This window comes from Lycium barbarum, chromosome 9 (assembly GCF_019175385.1).
Source record: "Lycium barbarum isolate Lr01 chromosome 9, ASM1917538v2, whole genome shotgun sequence".
Lineage (NCBI taxonomy): Eukaryota > Viridiplantae > Streptophyta > Magnoliopsida > Solanales > Solanaceae > Lycium > Lycium barbarum.
The window spans coordinates 38,739,582-38,749,260 of NC_083345.1; the positions used below are offsets into that span (position 1 = coordinate 38,739,582).

The following is a 9,679-nucleotide window of genomic DNA, read 5'->3' on the forward strand; positions in this document are numbered from 1 at the left end:
TTACAAAAATAGAGGTAAGATCTGCGTACATCTTACCCTTCCCAGACCTCACTTGTGCGATGACACTGGGCATGTTGTGGTTGTTGACATACTTCCGAGGAAAGCCAAAGGTTTACTAAATGTTGGTCGATGGCAATTACCTACACCCCAAGTCAAGAAGAGAAGACCAAGTAAAATGGTATATAATCCACCATGACTACTCAGCCTCATTGCCCTTTCCATTTAAGCCTACTTTTGTTAGCGCACATATAGTAGTTGATGTTTTGTGTGCCAGCTTAATTTGGTCATTTACATAAGAAGGTTAGTCTATACCCTCCTCCTTCAATGTACTTTTGCAAATCCAAATGGTAATAAGATCGTGACTTGGAATTGACAAAAAAAAAAAAGAACCAAGTGCTTTAAGAACACGAAAGGAAGGCAGACAGCAACAAAAAGATCTGAAACGTCAGATGAACATGATTACTGCGAACTATATAGGGTTACACTAAACAATGGGTCAAGATTTGCAAAAACATATCACCAAAAAATAACAGTACCCACGTTGTATAACTGAATAAATAATTACTATAAGTTTCCCCTTCTTAGATGTACTCCCTCCGTTTGCATATCTTTAAGAAATAATACTCCCTCCGTTTCAATTTATGTGAACCTTTTCGGAGTACGAGAGTCAAACTTTATAACTTTGACCATAAATTTCGACATAGATTTTTTAAGTTTATAAAAATAAAAATTTTATATTTAGAAACTACATAAAAAGTATTATAATTCATGATAATTTATAATTCAAATAATTTAGAAAAAATATAAATAAAACGTGATCAAAGAATCACCTCGAAGACTTCCCAAATAGTAATAGGTTCACATAAATTGAAACAGAGGGAGTAATTGATATGGGTATTTTACCACAATATTCATATTAATTGATGTTTAGTCTTAGGTCTTGAGAAATGATCTGAGGAATAAGTAATTGATGCTAAGGGCAAAACATGAAGAAAAAAATATATGTTTTTCTCCTGGTATGCTAAATGTTACAAGTAAAAGTGAAAATCTATTTTTAGTGTAGTAAACAAGTACAAGTGAACAAAGGGAGTACATATTACTGCAAACACCGGCTAGAACTGGAAAATTGAACACCTACCCAATTCTGCAATGTGACTGATCTCATTTACAACCTTCTCATCGTAGAAACAGCTCCATAAGAAACAAAATTTCATCGACGACCACCATCTGCTGTATCCCTCACATTTCAAAGAATAGGGCTAAATCCGAGCCAGCGACCCTCAGAATATGGTTATGATGCTTCTCACCAGTTCAGAAGTGATGATTTCTTCAAGAATCGATAGTTCAGAAATTCTGCTATTTACTCTATTCACTTGACAAGCCAAGTCTGGTTTGTACCACTAGCACCAGAGTTTTGTGAGAATGAGAATGAACACCAGAGTATCATAACAATATGACTCGATTCTTACTGCATTCAAGTACAATTAAAGTGAGGATCCAGGAAAGAAAAAGTCAAGCTATCTCTCCTTCCTCCAACTCTTCGTCCACATGTAAAACTTCACTCAAATATGTACAGTCCTCTTTTTCTCCCAGAACCTTTTCTTTCATAGATGAATGAAACAGATTTGTATCATCACCTATATCTTCGTCATCTACATCCAAACGTCCAATTACAAATGATCTGGCACCTTGGCTCGTTGTTAACACAGACTTGTTAGACTCCTTTTCTTCCGTAGATGACTTGAATTCTATCTCTCCTTCCTCCGGTTCTTCATCCACAGCTAAAACATCACTCAAATATCCACAATCCTCTTTTAGCCAAAGATCATTTTCTTTCATATATGAATAAACCAGATCAAGATCATCACATATATCTTGGTCCAACTTGTTAGTCTCTTCCTTATTGGAAGATGCGACATTTAAGAGATCTGAAACGTGTGGGTCTAAAGATCCACCATCTTCTATATCCTCTTCCTTGAACATCATTCCTTTGGGGCTTGGGCTATCACAAACAGTCTCATTTTGCTCTGCTTTAAGAGGGACGGAATCTCGGATTACTTCAAAATTACAGCTGTGAGACGGCAGAAAAACATAAATGACAGGGTATTCCAGGATAACTTTATTGGTTAGTTGTTGACGCAGAGGAACCTTTATATCCAACTCGCAAAAAGATGATTTTGTGCCCTGCAACCAAACAAAGTAATCAGACTCCATCTTTTCCCTTTGAAGATCATAAATCCTCAAAACACAAATTACAAAGTGTAATATGAAAGCTATGTCTCAAAATAAAACAAAGCAAAGACCAAAAATAACAACAGAAAGCACGCTACTTTGCGTTCGGTATTGGAGTCAACCAAATTATTCCCAAGGAAAAGAAATTGAATACGAAGTGGAATCAGCCTATACAAAAATAGCTGATAAACATCCAGGTTGTGAAGCCAGTGCTCATCAGATGTCATTCTTCTCCTAAAAGCCCCAACTCCCAACAAAGTTCTATCAATGGCTCATAAACAGTTGTTCAATATAAGCGTTTTAGAATTGAAAGCGAATCTTCAGGATCAATTTTTTAATCTCTTTCTAAGTGAACCCGAGGGTCAATTAATTCAACTATTTTGAAGCCTGAGCAAATTAATCCACCAGTTAAATCTCTTTCGGAGAATTAACAATAAAAACAAATCTCTTTCACAAAGAGCTGACATCAACACCACAACCAAATGCAAAGAGAATACATTTGAGCTTATAAAGAAAATTAGCATAATGGAAATAGCAAGCTGGTCTTTTGCGCGTAAAATGACGCATTTAGTTATCCCAACTTGACTTTAGAACAGAATTAACTACGCAATTATAAACATAGTTCATGCATCTATTACTGGGAAATTTGACACAAAGCCAGCAGTAAGCATATTTGATGCAACATTTGGTTGTTCAATCTCAAGAGTATAATTATATGAAACAAGTTCCAGGATATCAGAAGAGACCTTTTGGATAAAAAATTTAAGAGAATCCAGTGGCTCTTCACAGAATTGCCTCAGTGGATGATTCCAAGGGCTAGGTTTCAAATGATTCTCAATCACAGACTGGACGCTCGTGTTTTCATGCACTCTGCAACAAAAGCAATTAGTGAGTACTTGTAAGGCAATCTGTATAGCAATATTATGTTGGATCAAAACATGAGAGGAAAACTTTAGGGAACAAAAGGAAATTAGTTATGAAGGAAATATACCCATGATCAATCAACACAGTATCTGTCAAATGAAAACGCCATTCAATTGTCCAAGATATGAACTTTTTCCTGGGGAACAAATAAAAGAGTTTGTCATTCATTTAAGAAAAATCCAAGAATTTCTGATGTGTAAAATAACAAAAGTGCAGAGGGTAACTTTTAAGAGTTAAAGAGGGAAGCAAGTGATATAGACAAAGCGGAAGATAAGATTGACGATAGAGTAGTAATAATAAGAACTATCAAGTCAGCACCCATGATTTAACTAATGCTCAAATTAGCCATGTCCTTCGTTGCCTCCAGATAACACCTCCAAGAATGTTCTTAAGCAGAACAACCGAACTTCAAGTATTCCAGAAATTTCTTTGACAATATAAGTAGTATGTTGCTTGACATCCAGGAGATGAAAAAACTGAATAAAGGTAAGGATGAATCCAATGTCAAATTCATGGAAGCCTTGTATTTCTCATGAAGTCCAAGATGAGAAAAACTAGAAATTTACAGAAGAAAATGTAGATGCTTTCCAAAGGCAAACACCGTATGGATAATTTTCTCATAAAACAAAAAGTTCAGACACGAACTGTTGACACCCACATCGGCTAAGGGATGGGACTTGATCTCCTTATATGGCTTTGGCAAATTCTCCCGTCATGAGCTAGCTTTTGGGGTTGAGTAGGCCCAAGATCCATTTCTCTACAGGAGTTTGGTGCAGTAATACTAGGAAAATGTATAATGACATCACCCAAAAACACATGCACAGAGTGTGATCATCCAGAGCATGCATTTTTTGATATAGAATTTCTTTTTAAATGGAACAAAGGCATTTTCATTGCCAGTTTATGTACTTCAGACAAGAACAAGACCAACAAAAAAAATAGGCCTCCTAATCTCAAACAACTAAGGATATTCCGCCATTATGCATATGAAATGTATGCATCATTAAATCAAAGCACAAGCAACTTCCATGAGACCAAACCTGTTGTTGTAGTAAGTTTTATTTTTCTCTCTCTTCGACATTCCGTTTGATAGGAAAAGTATTTTGGTCCTACGACTATTAGCAGCACGCTGAAGATTCTTCAGACGTTCAGGAAGCTTAAAATCAGTGTAGCCACATATCTCCTGTCTCATTCTTTTAGCAGATTCAGCAACCCTCTTAACATCCTCAAGCATATTATAATCTGCCCACGAAAAAAAATTCAGAAAACATTCAACACAAACCTGTAGCAGCATGTCATCTCAAAATGAGTATTCAATCTTTGGAGAAAAAAGACCGAAACCAAACTGTTGAATTCCTATTGCGAAGCTTTCAATATCTTCAGCAACTTCTCTTTTAGGTGTTCCAAACCTTTTTCAATAATTGCAATAAGTTTTTACACACTTTGTGTTGCTAATGCAAGAATATCTTAAACTTGTTGAAACAAACACATCCTTCAAAAGTAACAGACTGATTTTTAGAAATAGCTCCCTCCGTTTCAATTTACGTGAACCTATTACTATTTGGGGAGTTCTTTGACCACGTTTTCCTTACCTTTTGAACTTATCATGACTTATAAGACTTTTATGTAGTTTTTAAACAAACAAATTTAGTTTTTACAAACTTGAAAAATCTATGTCAAACTTTAAGGTCAAATTTATTAAGTTTGACCCTCGTACTCCTAAAAGGTTCCCATAAATTGAAACGGAAGGAGTATATTTACAGTAACTTTCAAGCAAAAAAGCACAAGTCTTTTTTATTTACATAGTTGGGCATTTTTATCCCCAATAGATTCCCCTGATAGCCTTTTAGATTTTGTTTGCTCTCTGGTTATGTACTAAGAGCAAACAATTTTGTGCTCACTCTTTTGTAACTATTTGCATCTTTTGGATGCCTTGAATAGAATCAATTACTTCACCAAAACAAAAACAAAAAAAACAAAAAAACAAAAGAGAATATTCATAAGAGCAACGACTTCCAGAGAATCCTAATCAATCATAACAACTATAGAGAAAAAGTAAGAAGCTAAAGTTGTGCGCGAAAAGCTCACTTGTTCACAAATGACTAAGGGTGTGTTTGGTATGACGGAAAACGTTTTTCTACTTTCCGTTGTTTGGTTGCAAAAAAAATCTTGGAAAATGATTTTCATAAGAATTTGAGGAAAAACATTTTCCGAATCAATAAAAACACACCAAAGCATCCCAACCCACCCCCACCCCTTACCTGCTTACCCATCCAACCCACCCCTACCACAACCCACTACACCTCCCACCCCGCCTACCCCAACCAATAAAACATTTTATCAATTGGGAAAACATCTTCCTAATGAATAAAAACACACCCTAGAGTAAGAAGCAAAAGCGTGGCCCAGTGATCTATTGGGAATCAAAGTACCAAGATGGAACAAAAATGAAAAAACAAGAGTAAAAGAACTAAACCTGCTAAAAGGATGTTGTCATCGAATTTAGACAAAGGTACGACATGAGTAAGCGACCTTTTGCCAGTACATCCAGTTTTAGCCTTGTGGGATTTGACACAAGGAAGGCTACAGGTACGTATAAAGCAACAAGGGCATTTGTATTTCCATGTATTTGATTTGCACTCTGAGCATAATTCTTCTTTCTCTTCCATTGGCCTATAGTGGGGATTCTTGACTGCTTAGGTTTAGGGTTTATCAAGGTTTGGAAAAGTTAAAGGAAAGACAGTTCAGTTTTCAATTTCAATTCCGCAAAGTGTCAAAAATATCCTTACGGGTCCTTTGGTATGACGCGTCCTCAGTTTCGTTTTACGCAATACACTTTTCTTTCGAGCCTAATGATTTAACTTAAAACTTATCATTTTATTTTTAATTAAATAATTCATAGTTATATAAATATATATAATTTATTTTAGATTATAAGTTTTAAAAGTCTTTCATTTAGACAAAGAGCGTACTATACATGGATTATAATTGAGGAGTTAGTAATGTAGAGATATTTCTTTTTAGGTGTCTAGTTGCACTAACTAGTGTCATTAAAAGTTAAATTTGTAGATATTTTTTTGAAAAATTTCGGCTCTTGCTTCTTCATTTTTGTAAGATCAGTTTGACACTTTCGAACTTTTTGTTGTATGATAAATCAATAAAGTTAACTTATAAATAAATAAAAGCCTTGATATTACAAGATACTTTTGTAGATGTTCTTTCAAATTAAACCACACAAAAAGTATACAGAAAAATCAATGAAATGAAATCATTCTTACTTTAAGCATTTTGTTCCTTTCAAAAGATGCATGTCAAAAAACCATTTTGTTCCTTTTTTTAATTTAATGAATCATTTTATGAAATCTACATTGTAATAATTTTTTCATGTTGAATTTAATTATTTTCTCGTATATTATGTAAAATGTTGATATCAGGTATTTCGCGAATTATTTTAATATTAAAAAAGTAAAAAAAAACCATATACTTCTTGCAATTGTCGAATATTAATTGTTACTATTTGGAGATCAAATTGTATTTTTTTCATACATTTGGACAATATATATATATATATATTAATATAAATTCTTATAATTCCTCTTTTAATATAATAATTTATTAGATATTTTTTTGTGTAGTGGGGGGGAACTCTAGCTCTCTCTCTCTCGGCATACTGTAGCGTGAATTGCTAACTTACGCCTTGCCGGAAATGGGGAGGGGACGACCACACAAGGACGCAACGAAGAAACCGCTCTCGGAATTCCTAGCAGTGGAGGGCAAAAGTGGATAAACAGGAAAAGGTTTTGTAACAGGTTCGAGCAGGGGTGCGAGCTCATCTAAGACCAACAGCCCAGTGGTATTTGGTGAGAAACGTATTGCGGAAGATGGAACGAAGACTAGGACACCATTAACACCGCCGAACAGTGTTGGTGGTATTCCCACTACTGAAAGTAAGACCCCAAGTCTGATTGAACAGCCAAACAATGTGGTGGAGGAGAAAAGCACACCAGCAACAAGACAGATATGTGCGCCAATCCCCGAGGTCACTGAGTTGCCTGCGCAAGGAGCTGGTCCGAAAACGTGGGTGACCCTAGTGGTTGGAAATAAGTTTGCAACAAAAGGTATGACACTCACATTTATAGCTCCGATTATTGAAAATGGGGAAAAGATGTCCAGAAATCTGAAATTGACAAAGGGGCTGAGAAATGGAAGTTGGCAGTGATTTTGTATGTGGTAGGTGATGCCCCAAGCATTGGTGTTGTTGAACGTTTCATAGCAGGGCAATGGAACTTTGTGTCCAAGCCTAAGGTTTTTTACTATAATGACGGTTTCTTTGTGATATGATATTTAGCAATGAGTATTGCATTCTGGACCTTATACGCTTAATAGCAAACCTGTTATCGTTAAGGCTTGGGCTGCTGATTTCAACTTCCATGAGGAAGTATTGAAAATAATTCCACTCTGGATTAAGCTACTCAATCTACCATTAAGTTGCTTGGAGAATTAATCACTAAGTAGGATTAGGAGTGCCAATTTATGCAGATGATTGTACTTCCAAGATAGATAGAATCTCGTACGCTAGAATATTGGTTGAAATGAACATCACCCGACCTTTGCCAACCAAAATGAAGTCGAAGAAGCCTGATGGAAGGCATTTGAGCAGCCTATTGTGTATGAATGGAAGCCTATTTACCGTGGTGTTTGTTTACAACTGGGGCATAGGTGCCAACCTACGGAATAGGCAGTCCAGCAGCCAGTTAAATAACCAAAAGCAGCACCAACACAACCAGGCAAAAAGGTGACATATAGAAAGGAATGGAAATCCAAGGAAGAGAATATAGCGTCTACTAGTGAAGTTGGAATTCCAATCCAACCTCGTAGTCTAGTAGAATAGGGACCTATCTTGAATGCCAAAGAAACTGAAGGAATGATGTTTACCATAACTCAGGCTATGACCAAGAATGATGAAGGCTGGCAAGTGGTGAGGGGGAAATTAGCTGCAAAAGACACTAAAGTTTCCTCTGAATAGCCTGTAGGAGGGGATAATGGTTTCAGCATACTAGATAAAGCCAAGACAAAAGCTAATTCACTGGCAGTAGCATTGCAGGAACCACAAGGTAGCAAGGGAGGAGGTACTGGTCCTAATTTAACTAACTATCAATGAAGTTAGTCACATAGAATGTTAGAGGACTTAATAAGGTGTATAAGCACTGGGAGTTATAGAATTTTATAGGAGAAAATATAATAAATCTCTTGGTTGTGTCCGAACATAGAGTAAAGGAGCAATGTGCTAAAAGGATAGTCAAAAATATTTCCCCTCTGGGCAATGGTGTTCTAACTATGTAGCTGGTGGTAAAGGCATGATTTGGATTCTTTGGGACCCAGATACTGTCCACTTTGATATGATTTATTCCACAGAGCAACTCATCCATGGAGTTGTAAATTTGCTGGATAATAGGATCCAATTTAGCTTCACAACTATTTATGGCCTGCACACTATGGAAACTAGAAGAAGCTTGTGGCAAGAGTTAACTAGCTTACATCTCATACAACAGGGTCCTTGGCTATGCATGGGTGATGACAATGTTGTCCTAGCTATGGAAAACAAATCTAATGGTCACCTTGTAATAGATTCAGAGACTAGGGATTTCAAAAAGTTCATCACAGATGCTGGTATGAATGAAATGAAAGTTGTAGGGAGGAGTTATACCTGGACGAATGGACATGTCTATAGTAGGATTGACAGGGCTATTGTGAATCAAGAATAGATGCATACATATCCACATCTTGAAGTTTTGGTCATGGATCCCAATTTTTCTGATCATTCTCCCTTATGCATACAGTTTGGTGATACTTAAAGGAGAGCTAAACCCTTCAGTTTTTTCAATCATCTAACACAACATGATGACTTCATGCATAGAGTTAGAACTTCTTGAAGAGGTCAGTGGGATAAGTGTATGGAGGCAGTGTGGAAGAAGCTTAAGGATGTTAACACAGTCTTGAAAAGTCTTCATACATCAAAGCATATTGGAGTGGAGGAGAGGGTGAAAACCATTAGACAACAGCTTAAAGATATTCGCGAATGTATGAGGGATCCTAATGTGTCACCTGAACTGTTTCTGGAAGAAAGAGAGGTAAGGAATGATACGATCCGGAATGGCTCAAGTGCTCATGGAGGCAACATATGGAGGATCTTCAAGCTATGGATGATAGCATGGATGGAGACTACAAGAGTCCAAGATCCCAAAGCCCAAAGCTTGCCTCTTAAAGTGGCTACAATTGCAAGCTGGGGTGGTTAAAGGCCGGAAGGTGGCTATTTGTGCAAAAAGGAATCAATTCCGAAAACAAGCCATAAGTTGTATGTTTTCATAATGGTGTCTAAATCCCGATGGGGAAGAAGTTCCCATTTTGACATAAAAGTTGCTCCGAAGGGAGTCCTTTGATGTTATTATGCATTTGCACACTTATATATATATGTACGACATGATTTTATGGGTAAGGGGAGAAGGCTAAGGCGTTATATACG

General features: G+C 36.5%; 1 protein-coding gene across 1 annotated transcript; it reads right to left on the bottom strand.

Moving 5' to 3' along the window:
- Positions 1 to 987: 987 nt before the first annotated feature.
- Positions 988 to 5,931, bottom strand: LOC132611356 (uncharacterized). Its single transcript, XM_060325789.1, has 5 exons — positions 5,633 to 5,931; positions 4,197 to 4,398; positions 3,224 to 3,292; positions 2,979 to 3,102; positions 988 to 2,184 (listed from the first exon to the last, which is right to left on the bottom strand). The coding sequence occupies exons 1-5, from the start codon at positions 5,823 to 5,825 to the stop codon at positions 1,513 to 1,515; spliced, it is 1,260 nt and encodes a 419-aa protein (XP_060181772.1). The 5' UTR covers positions 5,826 to 5,931; the 3' UTR covers positions 988 to 1,512.
- Between the last annotated feature and the right edge of the window lie 3,748 nt (positions 5,932 to 9,679).